Here is a 25373-nt window from a genome sequence, read left to right as displayed (position 1 = left end):
GTTCCCTGATGAGTCTCAGTTGTCCTCGTCTTTGTTAGTTCGCTGCGCTACTGAGTCATATGCTAACACATCACATAATGCAAGAAGATTAAAAAAGAGGCCACATTTTCAAGTCAATTTGTTATCTCCATCAGGTGTAAGCCTGGAGGGGATCATGCGTGTGTGTGTGTGTGTGTGTGTATCTGTCCGCAGCTAATCTCGCATACTACTGGATCCATCAGCCCCAACATTTTTTGTGCACATTTATGACTTTATGCTCAAGGACTTTCCACCCACCACTGACTCTGGTTCTGCCCGAGGTTTCTGCCTCTTAAAGGAATTTTTTCCTTGCCACTGTCGCCAAGTGCTTGCTCATGGTGGGATTTGTTGGGTCTCTGTAAATAATATTATAAAGAGTACGGTCTAGACCTGCTCTATAGGAAAAGTGCAATGAGATAACTTCTGTTATGAATTGGCGCTATATAAATAAAATTTAATTGAATTGAATTCACTCCTCTTAACTGGCCAGTAGGGGCCGCAAGTGATCAACAACTGCTTCAGTTGGGAATCTTTCCGCTAGGGACAACGTACCTGACGTAGTTAGTTTAGTGTTGCGGATTCTTTTGTTGGCATTTTCACTTTGAAATTGACATTTTACATTGCTGGTGTTTTGGAATTCCAACTCTGGTTACACCTTGATAATGTAACCTGCATATTGTCTCCCCTTCACACAGCCTGCCCTGCACTCCCTGTTTGTTGTTGCTCTTTATAGTACGTCACCTGACATTTTTTTCTCGATATCATTCGCACGTAAAATGACATGCCGTCTCTGCACAATCTATGTCAGTAGAGACTAAATGGCATGAAATGACACGCGAAAAGCCATAAAAGGTATTGTGATAACATGCGAAATGAAGACATTGGTGTGTTATTCATACGCATAATAATAATAATACCAGGCTTGGCGGAGATCTGCACTCTACTGAGTGCACTCTTCTAGTTCTTAGTAAATGAATTGGTCTTGATGATGGTCATTTTGAGTATGGTGGATGAAAGTGTCCCATGCATAGCAATTGAAGAAAACATGAGCAAATGGAGAAACCACCAGAAAACATAGCAGACAAAAAATGTTGCTAATAAATAAAACAAGCTAATTAGGAAACATATTCAACAATAACAACAATGGACAATGTTTCTAGGGGACAAAACTTTTTTATGAACACGAGTAAAATGAGTAAAATTAGCTAATTAATCAACATTGTTAGCTCATTTCTCTACGTCAGTAAGGTGTGGCTGACATACTCAATTTTTATTGTGCTCTCTATAATTTGCAGCATTTCTGTATTTGCAGCAATCTCAGTGCTGCATACCTGCTGTCAAATTAGTAAATGTGTTTTTCAATTTACTTATATTTTATTTATTGGCAGCCTTTGGTTCTAAACTCAGTGTATATGTTGTTGTCAAAGGGGCGAAAATGTTCTCTTCATTTCGCAATCGGTTACCAAGCTATCCCAAATAAATTGTATAATAATATATGGAAATTAATTGGCTCAAATGTATTTGGCAATAATTAATTCATGCTAAAAATGCTAAAATTATAACACACACACACTCACATACACACACACCTCAGGGGTCATCCTGCTGATGGTGGGTACATCATATCCTGCGTTGATGAAGTTGGATGTGTACTGCTCCAACTGGAACTCACACAACCACTGGTAGATGGCCTCACAGTCCTAACAACAGAGAGGGGCAATATTTATGAGGCTTCTCTCTCTCTCACACACACACACACACACACACACACACACAATAACCCCTAGTACTCCACCCACCTTGCCATCCAGCAGGTGCTCTGGCCTCACGAAGCCTTTCTGAGGAGTGCCGTTCACCTGCCGACGGAAACCACCTAGAAAACACACATGATCAATCCTACAGGATGACGACCTCCACCATGCTTTATTATTTGAGTGACTGCAGGGTCAGCAAACCAGACCCAGCCAGACAAAGACAGAACAAAGACTCGACAGTAACACGTTTCTGGTAAGCTGTCTGGGTAAGCGGGGTTGTTGTTGTCGGGTCTCTCCAGGTGAGTAAAGGTGTGTTATCTGACTGATCTGAAAACCCACTGAACACACTAATGATTCAGCCCTCTTTCAGTCATGACACATTACCACAGATCTCTGAGGAATGCACCTTTCCTCCCATTTTCTCCATCTTTACCTCTCTTTTGCCCGAGGCGAGTGTTTTGATCGCTCCCTCGTTTTCTTTCTGCTCTTTTAGTCATCCCTCTGGACAGGATCCATCTACCTTTTAATTATCACAGTTTACAATAACCTTTATCTATAAAGCACCTTTCTGAACACAGATGAACTTTGCAAAGTTAGAAAAACATGATCAAAAAGGTCAAGAACAATTTAATTGATTATACTTTAAAAGGTTATTAAAATCAAGTTTTTTTCAAGGGTCAATTCACTCAAATTATAATAAATCAAATGTTCTCACTGACCTTTCTAGCCAGTGAGAGGTATCTAGCCATGTAGACATTTTTGGTTTTATTTGTCCAGATAGAGATATCTGTCTCAGAGATTTCTGCCTCCACCTTAATACAATGGAAACTATCTGCATGGCTAGATACCGCTAGAGGTAAGTCAGAAAATATATTCTTTTGTAATTTGGGTGAAGTGACCCTTAGAGGAGTGATTAAAAAACATTAAAAAAAAAAACACACCTACCAACGTGTCTAAAGCTCACTAATTTACATGTTGTGTCTCATTACAGAAATGTAAAAATTGAAACATGTTGTTCTAGGGGGAGTTAGGTGCAGGACTCTTTCCAACAACAGCCAGGCACAGTGATTTCCTGGAGTCTGTGAGTTTGCCAGGTTTGGCACCATTCTGACTGTACAGACACCTATCCAGCAACCAGTGCTACAAACACTGCACACTGCAAATATACTGAGTGGATGGGTGGATAAACTGTTTTTGTGTTTTCACATTTCTGTTTGTGTACAGACTAAACAAACAACACCCCCTGCTTCCAGTCCTTATGCAGAGCCCGGAGTGATGTCAATCTTCTCATCTAACCCTAGGAAAGTGTATTTCCTGAAATTTTGAAGTATTACTTGAGATTCATCTGAAAGTTTAGATGCCCCAAGGGAAACGAACCTTAGGATTTTTTAATTTAGACTTGTTGATACATTCCCGTTTTCGGTGTTGCTTTCTGTATTTTTTGCTCTGTTTTTGGAGTTCTATTTTTCTCTACTTTGTTGTAAAGGTCAGGGGCCCTGGTCGCCCAGGTAAAACAGCACCTAGGGGAGAGGTATTTGACCTCAGGGCAAGAGACAAAACTTGATCAACTTTTGGGTCGAGAAGCAGGCTGCTCTTCACAAAGCCCAAATAAGAGTGTGTGCACTCCAAAAAACATCTGACTCAGTATTATATATCAATATAAGTCCTGAATAAAGTCCTTTAAAGAACTCAGACATTTTCTTTGCGCCTGAATAACAGTAGGGAAAAAAAACAGCCAAAAATAGGACTGATGTTAAATTTCTGTGCCGTATCAATCCATCAGGAGCATTTTCTCTGGTTTCAACTACACAGTCTCACTGCCTCCACATTGTGTCAATAAACAAACACGGAGGTGAGTAGACTCCTCTGGTCACATTTAACAACTGAATTTAGTGACAGAAATGACATAAAATGTGAAGAAATTCTGGATCCTCTGCAGCCATGACAAAACATCAAACATCCCATCTAATCTGCACAGGACTTCTTACCCTTCAGGAGGAACAAGAGCGGCAGAGCTCCTGATGTTTGGCACTTCATCCTTCCTTCTGCCTATTCGTCATGCAGAGCAGACATTTCTTCAAGTTTAGTCAACTAATCTGTTCTCTTTCTTTCTCCCTCTTTCTCCTTCATTGAACAAATATGTCTTGCTCTTTCTCGTTCTGTTCCTGTCTCCTCCCTCTGACCCCTCCCTCCCACTCCTCATTTCTCTTCTCCTTCACTTTAACCCTCCCTCCTGTTCAGCCTGAGGTCAACACAGATCCCCTGCTTTGGCTAGCATGTCACTCTTGAATATTTTCAAAGTCCCTTCTCAGCAGAAAAGGTCCAGAGAATGGCTGCAACATGTGCACTTTTCTATGATTCTTCTGCACCTGCTGTTCATATCTAACAGAGTTTAGAGAGATGATCGGGTGCTTTTATGGGCTGTGTGGTTGAGAGTAGCTAGTGGTTTTATTGGTTTCTGTGGTGAGGTGAGGTAAGCCTTTTCTCTCTCCTTCCATCTCATTTCTTTTCAGACTGATTGCAATAACAGCTCAATCTGCAGAACAAAAGCACTACTGCTTGTCTTTAATTGCATTCCTCAGGTAAAAGTAGGTACGTAGGTAGTGATGTTTAAAATGTAACAATAAAAGTATCTAGGGCTTTGATGCTGTTAGCAATGATGTACACCTTGCAAATGGGTCCTAAAAATGTATCTAAGTCTCAGGAAATAAAGTATAGAAAAGTATAATAGTCAAACATTTAATAATAATAATAATAATAAGAAGAAGAAGAAACTATTTATATAGCACTTTTCTTTACAAGAAAAAGTCAGAATATTAAAATCTGCAATACTTTGAGAAGAAAGTCAAATATTTACGGGGAAATACCATAACATTACGAGAAAAATCTTTACTACTTTGAGAATAAAGTCAAATATTTACAAGAAAAGGTCATACTATTATGAGAAAGGGCTGGAATATTAGGATTAAAAAAAACTTTATTACTTCAAGAATCAAGTCAAACATTTACCAATAACAGGTGTGATATTTTGATTAAAAGTTGTTGTATCATGAGATTTTAATACTTTGTCAACAGATGAGTAAACTGCTGAGAGCAGTCTGTCACCTTTTATGTGTCAAATGAGGGATGTGGATGACCAGACGTTATAGGTTTCACGAAGAAGCATCTTATTATCATAGATTTTAGGATATTGAAAAGAAATTAAATCAATTACATGAGGTACAGTATGAGCCCATAAGTGGACATGGTTTTGAAGCAGTAGCTAAAGCACAGCAGGGACCTGTTTTTACCAGACAGCTGAGTCAAAGAGTGCAGAGATCAAAACACAAGTTCATGGCATCAAAAAAGAATTAAAGCTCAGACTTCATGGCTCTCTGGAAATGATATGAAAGGGAGCCAGAAGCTACAGGGGGGATGTCTCTGGATGAAACGGCTGTGTGCTGCACTTTATCTGAGGAGGTGGGAAAGTTAACCACATGTGCATTCGTCAAACCGACCAATGTCTTCATCCTCAAAGCCTTCCCCACCTATGTCAATGTGTAGCGCACTGCCTCTTTCCTAAGCTTTTCAGTGGATGCAGTTGATAAGACAGTCCCAAACAGGGCTAACAGGCTTTAGTTATAATGCCAAATGAGGGGGTAACCAGAGGTGACATAGACTGCAGACATAGACCAGAGCTGCTCAACTTTTTACTCAAAATCTTTTTGTTCATAAAGAGGAGCAGAGACAGAGAGAAAACTTATTATTAGAATGAATAGAATTGTTACTAAACACAGGACTAACCTGTGGTTCCATCTGCCTGTTTGCTGTGGTCTGCTCCTGCAATGTGAAGATGGTCTCCTGATTCACCAGCAGAGGGAGCCAGCTGCACACAAAAAAACATGACAAAAGCTGCAATGAAGAACACCTTTGACTCTCTAGAATTACTGAGGTTCACTGCAGACAGTATCCACCATGGCAAGATCATCTTGTATTAAAATGTTCATTCTGTTGAAACAAATGAATTACAATAACAAAGTGTGAGCCTCAAACTAGTGGAGAAATCTGACATGTTGTAAGATATCACAAGCAGGTTCTAGGTAATTTCTAAACTGCAGTGGAAGCCTGGGTATAGAAAGTTTTTACAGAGCAATAAGGGGTCAAGATTTTTAATGAGGAACAGCCTACATACAGTTTGTAGTACAGTCAACAGATGCTTGGCTTGCTCTCATTTGCAGGTAATGTCATTGGTCTTTCTGAGCAGATCTAACCTTGCCAGTGTCATCATTGTGGCAATTTTGAGTCCCATTCTGTTTGTGGCCGCTCTCTGAGCTCTGGCCGCTACCAGCGCTGCGGCTGCTGCCCACACTGCCAGCGCTGCCAACACTGCTTCTGTCACCTGAGAGAGAGAAAAAGAAAGAGAAACAAAAAAGGACAGAAAGAGACAGAGAGAGATTGCGGTGTAAAACGAGACTTGTAGAGAATTTCAGAGTTACGAAGTCAGAAGAAAAAGCAAGATTGTAGGGCGTAACTTGAGGTAAAGGTATGTGGTCTGAGTGCACTGCAAAAAACAAACAATTTTAACAAGTCATTAGCAAGTCCTATTCAACCTTAAAGGATTAGTTTGACGTTTCCAGAAATACACTTATGTGCTTTCTTGACAAGAGTTAAATGAGAAGATCGATACCAATCTCATGTCTGTGTAAAAGTACGGAGCTAGGGCTGGGAGGCGATTAGCATAGCGTAGCCTAATGACTGAAAGCAGGGCACGTGCGGAAGGCGGAGGAAAAAGCTAGCTTGCTTTATCCAAAGTTCAAAAATAGGCCTATCAACAAATCTAAAGCTCACTAATTGTATATAATTTGTTTAACCTGTGGTGTAACTATTTCTTGACGAACAACAGTTTATCCATCCCAGCAAGAAATAGTTACAGCATGCAACTCCCCATAAAACCGCAAATTGTCATACTTACATTTCTGTTTGTGTACGGATTAAACAGACAAGATAAGTGTTAATTAGTTAGCTTTTATGTTAAGCTAGGCTAATCACCTCCCGGCTCTAGCCCCATACTTAACACACAGACATGACATTGATATCAATCCTCTCGAAAAGAAAGCAATTAAGTGTATTTACCAAAATATCTAATTATTCCTTTAAAATTTTGCTAATTTCAGAAATGATCTGGAATTATAGATGACATTATTTCTTTGCTTATAAAAAACAAAACTATAAATTTCATAACTCAACACTAGATGAAATGACTTGTTAAGATAATTGTTTTTCATATTTTTGCTGTGCAGGCTGTCAGGGTGGAGGCAGCTACACCAGCAAGCTGCAAAAAGCCTGAGACACCAGTCAGGAGTAACACAGGAGTTAAAGAAAAGGCTCTCACTTACCATTACGTCCTGCTGCAAGACAACCATGGTTATGGTTACTGGATTATAGGGGGGGGGGGGCATGGGATTTCCAGCATGGCAAGGTAAGGTCAAGACTTTGGGATATAAAGGGATAAAAATGGGAATACGCTTATCAGAAGGGCTGGGTGGGATCTGGTCTACAGGTTCACACAGGGTCATGGGGTGGCAGGGGTTTGGGACCACACACCCTTACCAGTGGGAGACCTCCTGAGGACCCAAATGTCCTGAGTCGGGCTAGCGGGACTAGCTGGGGCTGAGAGCTGACTGTCAGGTGGAGCACCTAACAAACACACACACACTTTAGACACACACTCACTGTATACCCCACATACTGAAGCTGGGAGCAGACTTTTCAAGCTGACACTTAGCACCAGAGGACTGATCGAGAGGAGACTGGGATCAGGGTGCTGTTTGGGAGGGGAATGTGAAATCTGGGACATGGACGGATTATGAGACAACAGGTCCCTGAGCAAAGATATGTAATATACATATAATATACATAGCAGCAAGACCTCCAGACCAAAAGACACAAAAAAACACTGCAAACAATGCAGACATTTTGTGTCTCTTTGTGGTCAATTTGTGTCTCTTTGTGGTCGTTTTGTTTGTTTTTGTGGTTGTTTTGTGGTTGGTGAGTGTCTCTTTGTGGCCATTTTGCATCTCTTTGTGGTTGTTGTGTGTCTTCATGTGGTTCTTTGTGGTTGTTTTGAATCTCTTTGTGGTTGTTTTGAGTCTCTTTGTGGTTGTTTTGAGTCTCTTTGTGGTTGTTTTGAGTCTCTTTGTGGTTATTTTGATTGTTTTTGTAGTTGCCTGCTGTCTCTTTGTAGTTTAAAAAAAAATCTTTTTGTATTCATTTGATTGAGAAGAAATGTTAACAGTCACTTCAAACAGAGGCTCTGGCCCGAGGGCCCCGTGACCCCTTGGGCCCCCTAGGTCCCCTGGGCCTGTGCCTGGTAAGCCTGTTCAGTAATCCATCCTTGCCTGGGAGGACATGAATGTATCAGAGGTGGTGAACAGAAACCAAACAGATGGGAAGAAGTTGGTGAGGGTGTGTGTATGTACCTGTGGGATCATAGCCAAGGGTGTCACCAGTCTGAGGGGCGGGGCCGTGGCTTGAGGGAGGAGCTCTGGACGCAAAGTGTTGTCGTTGGCAAGGTATTGAGGCTTGGCGGGAGAGAGTGCCCCCTAGGGTCAGGGAGACAGGCTTGGGTTGAGGCTGGCATGCATGAGTGAGGGAAAGAAGTTCATGTACATGCATGTGTGTTTGTGAGTTTGAACTACATGCACAGGTATGGGAACAGGCTGGAAGTCTGGTGAGCACTTTATGAACTTTATCATGTATTCTTGTTCTTTGAGTTTAGGGAACAACAGCTAAAAAAGGGCAAATTCACTGTAAATCCCCTCTGGTGTTACATAAGAGGCTGCTGAATGGAAGTGTAAGATCACCAGCGACGCTGAGAGGGCTTACTTTTCCTTTGTGTGTTGTTGGTCCACGGTTGCTGACACCATTGACATTATCACAGAGCTCAGGCACAAACACGTGCGCACACACACTGCTGAGTTTGCCTCACAAGCAAAGAGCCTGTCACCGACTTAAAGTCAAACTCTCTTTCTCTTGTCTCTTCTCCCTGAAGCACGAGCAGATGCACACACACACACACAAACACACACACACACACACACAGAGCACACAATATCACAGCGTAGACTGTGAGGGCTTTAGCACTGAGCTGACACTTTGCAATCTGGCCATAGTAATCCTATTAATGTGTGTCTCCATGTGTGAGTATCTACGTTTGTGTGTGTGTGTGTGTGTGTATATGTGTGTTGCCTGGCTTGTTGAGGAGCTAGAAATGAAGCTCGTGTGTGTACATCTATGTCTGTTGCTGTTATTGGACCCCACGCTACACTCATCTCGCTGTTTGAATGTCAATGGCTTTACAGCTGCAAAACAAGCATCATCATACATGGATCATAGTCCTTGTATTCACAGGGATTAAATCAGATGATTTAAAAGCATGCTGAACCCTCCAGTGATATGCATACAAATATGACAGATCCTGCTTGTGTACAAGGGTCCAGATATATTCTTGCCCTGGGTTAAGTTAGCCCTTTTAACACCACTCTGTCAGCTCAAGCCCCCAGCGTGTGAGGTCTAATCTGGTCCTGTCAGAATATGATACAGTAAACATTTATTCTTACTGGACCCCCCACTCCCACCTACCACCCTCTGTGCATTGTGTACGTACCCGAACCGTTTCCAAGTTCAGTGCGCACAGCAAACTACACATGGCAGCTTAATTAAATGCCCAGACAACCATTACTTCTATGCTGCAATAACAGAACCCGGCACCAGGTTTTCTAAGTTGCTAGTTAGTTTTTGGTAATTTGATTTAACACAACATTATTTAGGAATATTGACCGTGTACTTTACTGGTGCAAATTTGCAAAACAAATTTGCAAATGATCAAATTACCAAAACCAGTTGACTTGCATTGAACCTGTAGCCTTGGGGCCCCTGTGGGTCTGAGGCCCCATTTGTCTGGTTGACAATCCACCCAGATATTCAGAATCCAGATATTTTTAATATGTAAAAATGCATATCATGCATATGCTTAATTCAATTAAATTTTATTTATATAGCGCCAATTCATAACAGAAGTTATCTCATTGCGCTTTTCCTACAGAGCAGGTCTAGACCGTACTCTTTATAATATTAAGAGTGTCTTCAGTAGTGGACAAAGTATTCAAATACTTTACTCACTAGTGGAATACCAGAATGCAAAAATACTCAATTACAAGTAAAACTGTGCATTCAAAATTTGATTTAAGTAAAAGTACAGAACTATTAGCATTAAAATGTATTTAAGTAAGAAAAGTAAAATGACTCATTATGCAGGAGGCCACTTTCAAGTTATCATATGTTGGATCATTATTACTGATTGCATTAATGAATAAGCAGCATTGACAGTAGTAAACTACTTGATATACTTTGACCCAAAAAATAAATAAAAAAAATAAACTTAACTCAAGGCTCACTTTCAATCATGAAAGGCATGTCATGGTTATCAGCAGATGGACTTTGCAACACTGTGTGTCCAGCACACACAAACAAACAAACTAACTCACACACACACGCCTCCTGAAGAGGAATGAGGATAAAGGACTTTGGAGACCCTGGCTGGCTGTATTGTTTGTAAAAGTTGAACTTACGTACTTGCACATACTTGCAAATTCCATTCGCTCATTTTTTTAAAAAATGTTATAAAACAATGCATTATATTTCTGTCATAAGTTTGGTATGTAAAATATTAATCTGCAACTGTGACTATAGCTGTCAAGTAAATGTAGTGGAGTATAAAGCAGCAGAAAAAGGAAATACTCAGAACTACTCAATTAAAGTGCCCTAAATTTGTACTTCAGTACAGTACTTGAGTAAATGTCAAAGCTGCTTTTCACCACTGAGTGTCTTTGAGTTTATGCAGATGTTGTGTGCCAGCTGCTTGTTTGTCTACCTGCTCGTCTGCTGAGGACCTCCACCACTGAAGGGGGGAAGAAGCCCACCCGGTCCGTCCCCCGCTGGGTGTCATGGATGTGACCTTTCCAACGGCCATCTGAGTGCTGCTCCAGGACCTGACGCCAACAAATCATGAGCACGCTTCAGTTGAAATGTTTGTGTCACCGCAAGCAGCATTAGTCTTGCAACAATTCACAATCACATTAGCCCCAGCTTGTGGAACATAAATAATCACTAACAAATTATTAAATGATGTGAAGACTGAGAGGTTAGATTAAAGCGAAAAGAAGGTGGCTGACAAATGTGGAACTATTTGGGGTTTGCTTGCCAAACATTTTCCCTCGTCAACTGTACATCAACTCTAAGTATGCATGTCATGTGTGTGACTCCTCAAGGCATGCTTTTAAGACCATAATGAGAGAGCCAATGAGCTGGAAATGCACAGTCCATTCACTGTGAGTGTTAACAAAATGCCTGGAGAGGAAAAAAAACAAACACCTCTGCCTTCTGACAGGGTTCCGCACAACAACATACGAGTTCACACAGGAGTCTGGGCTATCACAATGACTCGTGTAAAGATATCAAAATACACAGCAGTAAGTACATAAACACACGCAAATGTGCGCACACATGAATTAGCGCAAACAGTGTGTGTGGGGGGGGGGAATGAGCAAACAAGTTGGTAATGAGAGAGAGACAGCAGCAAGTTTGTGCCTGTTTCTCTGCTGCGGTCTCCTGCTCAGGGTACACTAAATTACCCTGCAACATCCCACACAAATCCAAACAACATCTCGACTTCACTCACAAAAGTCTTCATCATATAATCCTTGCACTGCCTGTGAATCCCCTGCCAACGAATAGGCAGAGTGAAGCAGCTGCCAGCAGGTATAGAATGAATTTCAGCTGAATCGATTTTACAGTAACATGGTGCACCTGTATGACCAGTATTACAGTGATGCACGGTAACAAACATTAACAAAACACTAGAAGCCTTCACTTGGGAAGGTGCAGCAAGGTGAATATATAAATGAGATTTCTTAATCTAAACCATTAAAGGCAATCCACACCAGCAGCATTTGTTGAAGTGTTTCTGACGTCCATCATTCATCCATCTCTCAGAACAGATGAGCTTCTATTTTCAAAATCAGTCCACACCAACTCCCAACCCAATGATTTCACACTCCAGGGGCCGGATGTTTAAACAATGTATACTCACAAAAGCCATGCCTACTTTATTTCCCACACATAAACTGGGATTTCTAAAAGAAGAATGTGTGGTGGGGATGTATGAGCCTTATGCATACTTCAGACCAGACGTACATACAGTTTTCTACAGAGATCTGAGGGTGATACAATAAAGTGGAGATGAAATCTAAAAAATCCGTTGTTGTTAGCCAATTTCACTGATTATTTGACAGATTAATTACTTTTATCATTCTTTTTATCTACATCGTAGATATACATTTATTCCAGTGTTTATGATATTTTAAGTTTTTCGTTTATCATTTGTAAAATGACAGTGATGAGATTGAGATATCACTGCTGATGAAGGTTTACAGGTACATGTAATGAATTAATGATAGGTGCACTATAAGCTCAGTTCCACAATGATAGAGATTTATACAACAGAACCATGCGTATGCATGACTTTATAAATCTGAGGAAAAGAATGCGTCATATTTCTGGCTTTGTGCGTACACACACAAGTTTTTTTTTCCTCTGACATGCTTAGTAAAGAGTAATCTCCATAGGCAGTCATTCAAATCACACAACTATATATATGTCGTGAACGTATTAACTATATCTGTAATGATCTATCAAGGCTCCCAGTTATACTACAAGCTATCCTGCTTCACTATAGGTATATAAAGCTATGGTGGATGGAATAACTGCATTACAAACAAAGCTAACAGAGGGTAAAAAGAAAAGTAAAGTTGTTACTGGAGCCACTGTTGACAATTTAGCTGGAAGACATAAAGCAGGAGTATGGCAGAACTACCAAGAGTCTGCTGAGCAAAAACAAAAACAAGTACCATAATAAGTTCTCCAGCCCGGAGGTTAAGAGCGGTGGGGTCATGGAGGTTCCAGTAGTCCTTCACTGCTCTGACCTGGAGAGAGCTTGATGCTTCTTCACAGAGACAGAAAGATACAGACACATCATCAGGAGGCAGAAAGGGATCCTTTTACTCCATTGACTTCTATTCTGACCTCACGCTTTGCCATTTAGCAACCCCCCCCCTACTGTTTCCCCTGCCTCTGTCTCAACCAAAAACTCAAAATTTCATAAAAGCATCAATGAACTATCAAAAAATGTTTCTAAGAGCTACCAACCTCTCAGCAGCTGTTTGATTTCCCTGCTGGCTGTGGAGGTGGTGAACTGGTTGACGATGTCCAAAGCTGTCTGGTTGTACGTGTTGCGCATGTTCACATTGATGCCCGCCTAGGCACACACACACAAAAACACACACACACACGCACACATACACACCGTGGGAATACTGTGGATGAGATGCACTTTTAAAACAAACCCTCCCTCAAATGCCTCCCTCCTTTATTAAAGAATAACACTGGAAGTGTAGTCTGAAGTTGTGTTAGTTTTAAACACTGTCTTTCTTTCTACACCTTCAAGAAATATCAGTGTCAGCCTTCAAAATCCCATATCATCGGAACTGAAATTATATTTATGTCGTCTTTGCTTACATCAAGCAGCAGTCGCACAACTTCGGTTTTGCCATAGAGGGCAGCCTCGTGCAGAGACGTCCCCGCTTTGGTGGCTCTGTTGATGTCAATACCGGCTTTGAGCAGCAACCTAGGAAATCAAAGCAGAAACACTCATGTAAGGCCGCAGGCAACACTCCGAAACAGATTCATCCATTCAGCTGTTACAGACATCTGCAACATCTCATTAAACCATATACCCCCCACTCATCCACCCACATACACACACACACACACACACACACAACCTCTCTCTCTCTCTCTCTCTCTCTCTGTCTCTCTCTCTCTCTCTAGATATAGATATATCTATATATATATATATATATATATAAATATAAAAGCTCTAATATGTCTCTTCTGTTCTGTCAGAGGCCCAGATGTTGGAATACTGATGGCGTTGTATCCAGAGAGCGCTGCAGGAGGAGGAGGCGGTCCTAAGCTCGCTGTGTGAAGATTGAGTCAAGTTTTGAAGAAGTAAACAACACTGAAGCACTGCTGTAGGATATTAGCTGGATTCATGTGCATGGTGTTTTCTGAATGTTAACCCACATTCTTGCCACCAGTGCGTCCAGTGGATGCTACACTTCTGCATCTACTCTCCTTGTTGTACAGCATGTTTCCATTCAGCTGTCAAACAAGGTACTCCTTGATTCCACCAAGCACGGCTCTAGAACGTAGCGTCTGCGACCCGGTTTTGTTCAGTCCTCTGCACAAAGCGGAGCGTTTTGCCTGTCCGATTTTGTTGACTTGCTCAGATTTTGTTGATTTGGTCCTTTTTCCTTGATTTTTGTGCTTCTATGGGTAGGTAGGCTACAGTAAATGGTTTCTTTTTTTGTCTGTTTTAATTGTTTATTGTTGATATACAATCGGGAGTCTGCACAGGGTGTTTTATTTTGAAAATTGACCAGATTCTCTATGCCGTTTCTGTGTCTGACTTCCTGCCCGCTGTGCAGTTTCACACAGCTTCCGTTAAAATACTACTACTAGCCGTATTCTCCATGGAGCCGCTTCTGGGACGCTTCTGAAACGTGCTGCGGCGCCCAGTGGAATAAAGCAGTTAGGGTTAGACAAAATAAACAGTGTGAGTGACATCTGTAAATGATTGAGGTGGACTGATACTTTACAGATAACCTTGCAGATATTCTGCAAGCTCAAAGACAGTTTTCAGTTTTTGTGGAGTAAGACTGCATGAGGAGTATTAAAGCTACTGTTAGGGAAAGCAAAACTGAGATTTTGAAAATAAAGTTGTGATAGAGAAAAATGTAATAATATTCTGAGAATATCACAGATTTGTTGTGAGCAGTTTCCAAAAATGAAACCGTTGCAAAGATGTAAACTCAACGTTTGGTTTGAGCTGACTGTGTGTAAAAAGCTTAATGATGACTTGTGAAATGTGAATGCTGCTGACAAACACTCTTGACTTGACGGGATTACACTAAGTGGGACACCACAGGGGGGGATTGGACAGACATGAGATATATCAAACCATGCGGTAGACTCTTAATGAAAAAAGGAGCCTGAAGCAAACCTTTTGCAACCTTCGCCTTCTTCCTTTACTCAGCAGCAACAGTTTTAACCTGGCTATGAAATCTTGAGATGGCCGAATGTCTGAAAACTGTCAAAGTTTAGACTTCTCCATCTCTGTCCAGCAGATTAGCAATTGGTTTACTCTCATATACTCTACATAACTGCCCTGCATGTATACATTAAGTATAGAATATGCTAGGGCGAAGGTTCTCAACATGGGGTCTCCTAAAGTTTTAGGATCAGATTCATTATGAATTATTCCAATGAGAGAATTATTGAAAATTACTTTTTTTAAATCACAATTTATACTTATTACTGTTATCTTCCCACATACATATACTGTATGTCATCTTCCATGGGACAAACTCTTATCGCCTGGTTGTCTGTGTGCAAATGTTTGCAGCTCCAGTTCTAACCAGACCTAAAAGCTTCTCCAGCAATACAAAAAAATAGGTACTATAAGACGTCTGCTGTATAAATACGGCAGTCTTTGAAGAGACATAAATCCCTTACTGGGAGATCACAGCCAAATTCTGCTGAGTAAACTCTGAATAAACTTGTGTGCTAATGCAGAGATTTCTCTTTGTGTTGAAAGCTCGCCTTTTCTCCTCCATGTCTACTAAGGAGAAGGAGAGAGGAGGATGGAGAAGGTATTGCAAAAGAGATCTAATAATTTAGGATGGGAATCGTTAGCAGCATGTCTAAGAGGCAGGGTGGAGTTACTTGGCTAAGTACATACATATTTACACAGATATGCTGGCATAAAAAACACATCGAGCCACTCTGAGGTATCTGAAAAGTGTGAAGTCAATGGAATTAAATATCACTACAGTACAGAGTGTGTTCTTTTTGAATATGGAGACTGTTACTGGTTGTGCTTTTCTGGAGCTACCTGAGGGGAAATATTTAGCACCTGCAGCTGTGAATTAAGGACTGACACATATATGGTATTCTGTGTGGTATCGGGGGAAATAGTAGCAGTACTAATGGTATGAGCAGTGGTAGTAATTGTACCAGTAGTAGCACAAGCTTTCCTGTTAGTAGTTGTGGCAGCGGTGGTAGTAAAGTAGCAGCAATAGTAGTAGAAGTAGCACTGACTGCCCTAGTAAAGGAGATTGTGGTAGTAGTAGTAGTAAAAATTGTTGTTGTTGTTGTTGTAGTAGTAGAAGTGGTTGTAGTAGTGGTTGAAGTGGCATTAGTAGCAGTGGTATCAGCAGTAGTTGTTGTTTTAGTTGCAACAGTAGTTATAGTGTTACCAATAGTAACAGTGGTAGAAGTAGCATTAGCAGTAGCAGAGGCTGTAGCAGCTGTAATAGTAGTAGTAGTAGCAGTAGTTATGGTAGTAGCAATAACAGTAGTGGTAGTAATAGACGTAGCACAGCACTAGTAATGATGATAGTGGTAGCAGTAGTAAAAATTGTTGTGAAAGTAATAGTGGTAGAATTAGCATTAGTAGCAGTGGCCAGCCGTCGTATCACAGGTAGCAGCACCAGTAGCAGTAGTATTGGTAGTTGTTGTAGTAACAGTGTTAGCACAAGCAACAACAGCAGTAATAGTCATAACAGTCGTAGCAATAGAGTTAGGGTTACCAATAGTAATGGTAGTAGTGGATGTTGTATTTGCAGTAGCAAAGGGTTGTAGCAGCAGTAATAGTACAGTAGTAGTAGTGGTAGCACTGATAACCCTAATGGTAGAAGTAATAGTAAAAATAGTTGCAGTCTTACTAATAGTGGCAGAAGTACCATTAAGTAACAGTAGCAGTAGTATTAGTGGTAGTTACTGTAGTAGTAGTGAAACAGCATACACTGCTACATAACAGTAGCAGTAATAGTGATAGGAGTGGCAGCAACAGGGTAGTAGTATTTATAGTGGTACCAGTAGTAATGGTGGTATTTGCAGTAGTATTACCAGAGGTTGTAGCAGCTATAATAGTAATAGTAGTAGCACCTATAGCCCTAGTAGTGGTAATAGTGATAGTAGTAGTAAAAATAGTTGTAGTAGCAGTATTGCAGAAGTAGCATTAGCAGCACCAGCAGTAGTAGTGGTACTGGTAGTTGTTGTAGTAGCAGTAGTAGTAGCAGTAACAGTAGCAGTAATAGTCATAGCAGTAGCAGTAGTAGAAGTAGTTATAGTGATACAAATAATAATAGTGGTAGTAGTAGCTTTAACAGTAGCAAAGGTTGTAATAGTAGAAATAGTAGCAGTAATAGCAGTAGTAGCTGTGGTGGCAGCACTGACAGCCCTTGTAGTGGTAACAGTGGTGGTAACTCTAGTAGCAATAATAGTAGCAGTAGTAGCAACACTGGCAGTAGAGGTGTTACTTGTAGCTGCAGTGGAAGTAGTGGGAGTGGTAGCAGCAGCAGTAATAGCAGTAGTTGCAGTGGTAGTGATAGCAGTACTGGTGGTAGTAGCATTAGCAGAAGCTGAGGTATCAGCAGTGATAGTAGCAGCAGTTGGCAGCTGAAGTGGTAGAGATAGTAAGAGTAGCAGTGGTAGTATTAGTAGAAGATGTAGGAGCAGTAGTAGAAGCCATAACAGTAGTGGTAGTAGTAGCAGTAGTGGTATTTGTAATTCTTGTAGAGGCAGTAGCAGTAACAGTAACAATAACAGTAGCAGCAGTAGCAGTGGTAGTATTGGTAGCAGTAGTGGCAGCAATAGAGAGTGGTAGTAGTAGCATAAGTACTAGTAGAGTTAGTACCAACAGTATTAGTAGCAGCAGTAGCAGCTGTACTGGTAGCAGTAGCAACAGCAACAGTTGAAATAGCTAGTAGTTAAAGTAGACAGAAGCTGCTAGATAGCTGAAAGGGCAGAAATAGACGTGATAGAATTCTATCACAGTACATTTCAACACTGCTCTTCGCTGTGATCTTACTTGATGATGTCTTTGTGTCCATTCCTGGCTGCCAGGTGGAGGGGGGTGGTGGATGGAGAGTCCAGGCTGTCGTGCCCTCCCTCCCCTTCTAACAGCGCTGCCACCATGTTACTGCTCAGCAGCAACTGAGCCACCTAAAGAGAATTCAAAGACACCAAAATTAAGATGAAGTGTGGGTTGTGAGAACACAAGAGTGGCAGAATCAGGGCAAGAATTACAGCATTAGCGATACTTACATACATGTATATGCAAAGCCAAGCTAGTTGAGGTTGTGTGGTAAAAATATATGGATTGAAATAATGGATATGGTGACTTATATATAGGGTCACGCTAGTACAGAGAGGCTTATCCACTACTCAGCAGCTGTCTAAAGATACCACAGCCTCCACTCACACACACACTGACAAAGTATGTCTGTCACAAAAACAGCCCAAAGCCTTCTATTCTTTCAACAGCTAAACTGCAAACTCAGACCAGACGAGAGAACAGGCATGGGAAGCGTGTGTTGGTCTAATTCTGAATTACAGGGCCAGCTATACATCTCACAGCCAGGCTTATCCGCAGATGTGACAGAGAAACAGTAAAACACACTGCAATGTGCAATCCCTTTAACGATACAGTGTGCGTGTGTCCAAGAAGAGCCAGTGAAGCCTATTTTCCTTTCGCTCAAACAAGCTTAATTTAGCTGGGTCACTTCATCTAAGCCATGGTTCATGTTTTGACATAGGCCATTCCCATTCAAAAAGGGCCAAATAGTATGTTTTCAAATGCAAATAATTGGATTAAAATGACTACATGAATAAAGCAAATCACTACATGGAGGGTTAGTCTCTCAAGTCTCTCAATGAAAAGACCGGCAAAAGAGCAGGTCGTTTAAGCTTATTACAGATATACTATGTATCAGTATCGGCGTATATGTCGGTCGATAAGTAACAAGGAATTGCAGAACACAAATACCAAAAATGTGTTTGAGGTCATTTAGAAACAATGCACATTACGTAGTTTTCCCACCAGAGAGCATTGACAAGTACATTTTTTAACCCTTAAATGTCCTGCTCAGGCACTGCTGGTCACAATTCTTTAATAACCAAATTTGTATTTCTTCTTATAAACAATGTTACGTCAAATATGTTGTGTTTTTTATGTTCAAAATCAGCTGATATGTCATTGTACTATTTTTAGTCTGTGTGGCTCTATTGATGGCAAAGTCAATGGGTCAGTCGGTCCACCACTTTGGTCCAGAATGAAATACAGTATGTCAACTACTGGATTTGCCAGGAAATTTGGTACAAACATTTATGTCCCCCTCAGGATGAAATTGTATTGCCATTGTGAGCAAGTTAGTATGCTGTCGTTATCAATTACATCAAATCACTGTTGTGCCTAAGTACAGCCGTACAAAGCCGTTAACATGGCTCTAGATTCTCAGTCTTGTTTTAATTCTCAAATATCAATATCGGCCTCAAAACTCAGGCTCTATTGATTATTTATTTTACTCATGTAACTATCATCAACAGTTATACTATACTGTATCTCAATTATTGTCATCAAATATCAGAAAGGTAATCAATCATGATTTAGTTTATGGCACAAATATCAAACAAAGAGTTTACAAAGTGCATTTATGGAAATAATACAACTCGGGAAACATCAGAATAAATAAAAAATAATAAAATTGACTACACAATCACCATTAAAATGTAATTTTTTAATGTGTCTTTGATCAGCATAATTTAAATTGCTAGGTCTGTTGCTTGCATAAAAAAAAAAATCATACACACTTAGCTAAACTAACTACTACCGGCCTAATGATAACATTGTGTACAAGATTTGGTCCCTCACTTTATTTTTCATTTTCCACTTTACCACAGTATATCACACCCGGCTCACTGCAGAAAACCATGTGTAGATATGGTTTGAACCATGAGAGGTGTGCACTTGCTCACCACACATTCTTTTATGAATACCAGTTTATGAGTGGGAAATAGTGTATGCATGATTTTTGAGCATATGCTCTGTTTATACATCTCACCACTGGGTTTTGTTTAGTACTAATTTTGTATTGAGGATGCTGATGATAGCAGTGACGATGACAGGGCAAAATATCTCCATACAATCATGTCATCTTGAGGGCTATAATCAAACAAATGTTGTCAAATACGTCATGCCAAAGGTGGATGATACTCAATGTTCAAAAACTCATTTTTGATCAATATTCATAGAATATTCATACCTTCAGTCTCCCAAACTCGCAGGCCAGATCTAGAGGAGTCTTCTTTGCCTTGTTCATCAGGCAGGCATTAGACTGGTGCTGCAGCAACATCTCAGACTGAGAGAGAAAGGGAGAAAGGATAACGTCAGTGATATCACCTCATGTATTATGCACAAGCATTCACATGCCAGTCATCCCGACACATTCTGTGTGTGTGTGTGTGTGTGTGTGTGTGTGTGTGTTGATGTTTTGTCTTTGAAAAGAGGAGAGGAACATATGATAGCTCTAGTGTGGCCGCTGTTTAGGATTGTCAGTATTGTGTTTGATGGTGTTGTACTAAAGAGGTCAGGCGTCGATATAGGTAATATTACAGGTTATGGTGTGTGTGTGTGTGTCCATGCTATTTGTATCTATTCATTAAGACATTCCATGAGCCAAACGGATGAGGCTGGAGGATAAGAATGTGTGTGTTCACTGAAAAACTCTTGTGAAAAACCTGTGTCATGGCATTACTGGTATTACTGGTATTGTTGGTGGACAATGCAGGCTGAGACACAAAGGGGGTAGATTTCAGTGAAATGGGAGGACAGGTAATGTCTTGGAACTTTGCCGTTGGCAGCTGAGGTGTCTGTGTGTGTGTGTGTGTGTGTGTGTGTGTGTGTGTGTGTGTGTGTACTCACCACCTCGTAGTGTCCGTACTGAGCAGAGAGATGTAACGGTATCTGTCCATCATGGGAAGGGGAGTTGACTGATGCTCCAGCTCTCAGCAACAATAACACAGAGTCTGCTTTACCCTGCCATGCTGCATAGTGGAGGGGACGCATGCCTAGAGACAGAAACATGAGTGAGGGATGGAGCAGATAAGATGGGGAAGGAAAAGGCCGCGAGACGTGCATTAAAGTCTGAGAAGATAACCCTGATGATATCGGAGTAATGTCATCAGAGTTAGCTCAACTTGGGTTTGGAGTCTTTAACAGAAAGCCTGTCAGGGTTACCCAAGCAGGAAGGGTCTAACAAAAGAAACTCTCGAGTTGAATAATGGGAAATGTAGGATCGAGGAGCTTGACCCATATTAGGGACTAAAAGTCACAATATCTTGGCCTCCGCTGCACTGATTCCCTGGAGTGGCGTTATTCTATATTTTTCTTAGTGTCAACAAATCCCAATAATTTTTCTGACTTCACAATCCTGACTTTGGCACTCAGCCCCAAGCCCATTGGTTCCTACTGAAAACATAAATCTTTAAAGCAGCATTAATTCATTTTTTGGCCACTAGCGCAGCAAAACAAGCTAATAATAGTAGTGAAGGAACATGTCACCCAGTGCAACAGTGCGGCTCATCAATGTGTTTTTAATAGTTCTTGGACATCAATAGAGCTCTATTGCACAGAGGAGGTTTTGGATTTACACACAATATTTGTTAGTAGGATCCATTCATTGGTGGTTTTGGTGTATTCACAGGATTTGTTAACATTAACAAAAATCTAGAATATCATAAGCTAATTTACAACCAGATCATTTGGAAAATTGCCACTTGTTCTATAACTGGATTTTGTGATTCTAGAGATTCCTAGCGATTAGTTAGCGGAGGTGGTACGCCATTTGCTTCTACTTTTCCCAACTTCTTTTTTTCCCCTGACATTGCGAAATGCTGCGATGATTAATTATGATCAATCAACCAATGTCATCTGCTGACCTACAGATCTTGACATATTCTCTCATGATCGAGTGGTTAGTACGAGTTACAGTTGACTCACTCATATAAGGCTTTTACTGTGGAATATAGTGCCTCTGCTCTTTTCCCCAGAGGTTAATGTTTTATTTCATAAAATACTAATAATTTCTTCTGGCGTTAGTCTTTATTTCAAGGTAAGCGGCCTGCCTCCACTATACTGTAAAGACTAAACAACTTTCTCGCTATATTTGGCACCTTTTAAGAGCCCTTTAGCAACAGTTTTGTTTCCGAAAAAGCGGCTAGTGACAAATCTATCAACTTTTTGGGCAGATCTTAACTCCACTCCCTCGATGAGAGTCGCTAATATTTCTCAGTTATTGTGCTTTCATGTGGCTGTGACTCTCTGGACTGTCGACCAATCATCAGCCAGACAGCAGCGTGAATGAGCTGTGAATGTGCATACCTAACGACCAATCACTGATCCCCATTGTTTGTCTGGGGGACATCTTCTCCCTTGTGTTCTAAATGATTTATCGTCCTCTGTATTCATCAAAGTTCCACAGTCTGAACAACAGCCAGCATCAAATGTTTTTGAGATTAGAGGAAGAAAGGAAGTTTCGCTTGACATTTTTAACAATGTTATATATATGTAAAGAGTTACATTATGATGTCATGGATATGCAAATTAGTATGTGACATAATCTGGCGACATCTAGCTAATTTTTTTCGAGCAGTCTTTGGCTACTTTCCATTGAAAAATAGTTGCCAACACATGTGGTGCACGATTTGATTGTATCATGATTTATATCACAACACATTGTTGTTCTGATACGTAAGCACCAGCAGAGTCTTGACACGCATGATTACAGGGTGATGAGCGACCATACGTCAGGATACTCCATTGGCTTTTTTTCCTGCATTGATACACATCAATGCGTCAGAAAAGCAGCAACTTTATTGCATTCGCTCCCCAAATCGCTACAACCTGACTGGCATACCTTTACTAGTTGTCTGTACAGTGAGTCCAGACTGTGCTATGGGCGTCAAATGGCGTGACGCTGCCGGTGTGTATTCCACTTAGCATGCATGAGACCCTGGATTCCAAAACTGACAAGCTGGCAGAAAGCACCAAAAGGTAAATTCAACCTTCAAAATGGTCCTTCAGAAATCTATAGCTGACCGCAGAGGCGTCACACATGGTTATGAGAACTACACGCCTCTGGTCTCAGCCGAGCTGCCACTCCCGCACAAATTCTACTATATCTGTTCCGCTTGAAGTCTGAAGATATTTGCTGTAGCACTGCTGTCACCGCATGGCAGACAAACTTCAAAGTGAATCATATTTCTTCATATGGGTCAAACTTATTTTCAGCTAAGAGTGTCAGAAAGCTGTTGAGGAAGTTCCAGGCGCAATTTAACCCCAACTGACTTCTGAGCGTGAACTTTTTTTTTTCTCTAAGTTGTGGGTTTGTCTGGTGCCACTGGTTCAGCTGGTAAAGCTGTTCTGCAATCATGATACCGTTGATGTCCTTGATATCCACCGTGGCCTGGGCCTCCAGCAACAGAGAGAGCAGCTCCGTGGTGCCCGTCAGAGCGGCATGGTGCAGTGCCGAGAAGCTGTGGGCGAGAGAGAACGGCAGAGAGAGAGAGAGAGAAGAAAGGGGAGGTGGGGGACATGGGAGAGCAAGAAGGGGAAGAGACAAGGAAATGAGGGGGGTTATAAATCATACTGATGACTTTACAGCAGGTGAGCCCTTTTCAAAACTCCAGACTGAGATGGCGTGTTTTCACGAGCGCACGCTCTCATCAAAAATTCAGACAGAGATATGTGAAGTTGTGTGTGCACGATCCCATTACAAACTGCAGCCACAGTTAAGAATTTATGTGTGTTTTATGAGTGTGTATCCCCATCCACCCTTCAACACTTCAGACTGAGAAGTGTGTGTGTTTGTGAATGTGTTGAGTGTGTGTATATGCAGTATGTGTCATAACTACAACTACAGGCTAAGATAAGAAGCGATGTGTATTCATATGTATGTGTGTGCTCCCACATCAAAACTGTAGATTGAGATGAGGCTCATCGGTGTGTGTATGCATGCATGTGTGCGAGTTCATCAAAGCCTCAGAGATGAAATGTGTGTGTTTGGCTCTGGGTGTCCGTCAGGTCGCAGAATATTCCACAGAGGGAGAAATTAAAGGCATAAATTCTTGGCGACGGGTTTTGCTTTTGCTTGGAGCGACAGACAAAGTGAGTGTTCCACAGGAGGTGACCCTCCGAGACACACAAGCAGAGCCCGAGCCGGAACACACTCCCCACATGTGGGAATAAAATAACAACTATAGTACAGAGGGCTTTCAGGTATTTCACACAGCCTCAGGCAGGCAGTGCCCTGAGGCTGTGGCCACCAGTGGCAATAAACAGCCTGGATACATTTGGAAAGAGAACTGCAGCTTTCTCAACAGATGTCAATAGACATGTTTAAAAAGGTACACTGTGGAGTTTTCATTGTTTTTTACCAAAACACATCAGGGCCTAACAAATATGGTGACTCCATATCCTTCCTCATATTTATTTACCATTGCCCTGATACATGTTTTTTTCATGTGTTGAAGTAAAATGTCACAGCTTGTATTGTAAACTCAGGTATCATGAGACTTTTCCCATTTTACCGCTGGTATTTTTTATGTTCATTCTATTTTTATATGAAGCATTGTCATTTATTTATCGTAAAGCACTCTGAGCTGCATTTCTTGTATGAAAGGTGCTATACAAATACAGTTTATTATTATTATCATCAATATTTACATCTTGTTGGCAGTTTGAGGAAAGCTTCCTGGTGATACTGCTATACTATTACAGTAATTATGAGGTCATTATATCACAAAACAAGATTAGTCAGTTAGCCAGCTAATTTTTGGTTTGAGTTAGTTTTTGCTGTATCACAGAGCTGGCTCACTTTCACTCAGGCTAGATTACCATGGTAAACTACGTATGCTGAACGGCAAGAAATACTGTAGTTCCAGCAAGTACCTCCCTCAACAAACAAACAAATTATGCTGTTGCAATAAACTAATTTCCCTACAGGTAGCAAGACTTTGCTCTTATCTCGTGTTAAATACTCAAGAACTCTCTTCCTCTTTACCTCTCATAGATGTGCTGGTAAATCCAGAGTTAACACACCAGGTGATGACCAGTTTTGTGACACTTGAGTTATACAAGATGGCTATCCAGGATCACCAATGTCAGGCTAGTGAAGCCAGCCCGAAGAAAGCTTGACTAAGGTGAACGCACTTTGTGATACTCTGTGAGGTCTAGAAAAGTTAGAGATTACGAAGTTTAGACGTCAGTCTTTGCTGATATAAAATCTGAGGGATCTCCAGACGGTGAAGTGGCTTATCTTATCAGTGTCATTGTTTAGGCCTCCATGCCCCTCAGCCAGACACACATTCATTTATCCATCACATGTACTCTTCTACCAGACCACACTGTTCATACACTGAGTCACTTACAGCCACTTTCTACAGACACACACACTAGCCCCTTTAATACAGGCGGCAATCTTGCACCATTATTCCACCTAGTATACCTCTGTATAAAACAAACACAGAATGGGGGTGTTGTTCCGCCATTAAGCTGGCAACGGAGGTAGTAACAGAGCTGAATCGACGTCTGTGTAAAATGGG

At 41.0% G+C, this 25373-nt stretch overlaps 1 protein-coding gene across 5 annotated transcripts in view; it reads right to left on the bottom strand.

The window, feature by feature from the left end:
• LOC122867326 (caskin-2-like) overlaps positions 1 to 25373 on the bottom strand; it is a 64246-nt gene that overhangs the window by 8554 nt on the left and 30319 nt on the right. For 3 of the 5 annotated variants that reach the window (XM_044177995.1, XM_044177992.1, XM_044177991.1), the window contains 14 exons: positions 23209 to 23306; positions 20695 to 20840; positions 20036 to 20131; positions 17803 to 17936; positions 13386 to 13494; positions 13017 to 13125; positions 12719 to 12813; positions 10684 to 10801; positions 8231 to 8353; positions 7362 to 7448; positions 6023 to 6150; positions 5556 to 5637; positions 1818 to 1891; positions 1608 to 1718 (listed from right to left, as the gene is read on the bottom strand). In XM_044177995.1, coding sequence (XP_044033930.1) covers positions 1608 to 1718; positions 1818 to 1891; positions 5556 to 5637; positions 6023 to 6150; positions 7362 to 7448; positions 8231 to 8353; positions 10684 to 10801; positions 12719 to 12813; positions 13017 to 13125; positions 13386 to 13494; positions 17803 to 17936; positions 20036 to 20131; positions 20695 to 20838 — 1410 coding nt within the window. In that variant the 5' untranslated portion in view covers positions 20839 to 20840; positions 23209 to 23306. The remainder of the gene's footprint in view (positions 1 to 1607; positions 1719 to 1817; positions 1892 to 5555; positions 5638 to 6022; positions 6151 to 7361; positions 7449 to 8230; positions 8354 to 10683; positions 10802 to 12718; positions 12814 to 13016; positions 13126 to 13385; positions 13495 to 17802; positions 17937 to 20035; positions 20132 to 20694; positions 20841 to 23208; positions 23307 to 25373) is intronic. The other 2 variants (XM_044177993.1, XM_044177994.1) reach the window with 2 other exon arrangements.

This window comes from Siniperca chuatsi, linkage group LG20 (assembly GCF_020085105.1).
Source record: "Siniperca chuatsi isolate FFG_IHB_CAS linkage group LG20, ASM2008510v1, whole genome shotgun sequence".
Classification (NCBI taxonomy): Eukaryota; Metazoa; Chordata; class Actinopteri; order Centrarchiformes; family Sinipercidae; genus Siniperca; species Siniperca chuatsi.
The sequence above is the reverse complement of the archived record's forward strand: the minus strand, read 5'-3'. Positions and strand labels throughout refer to the sequence as shown.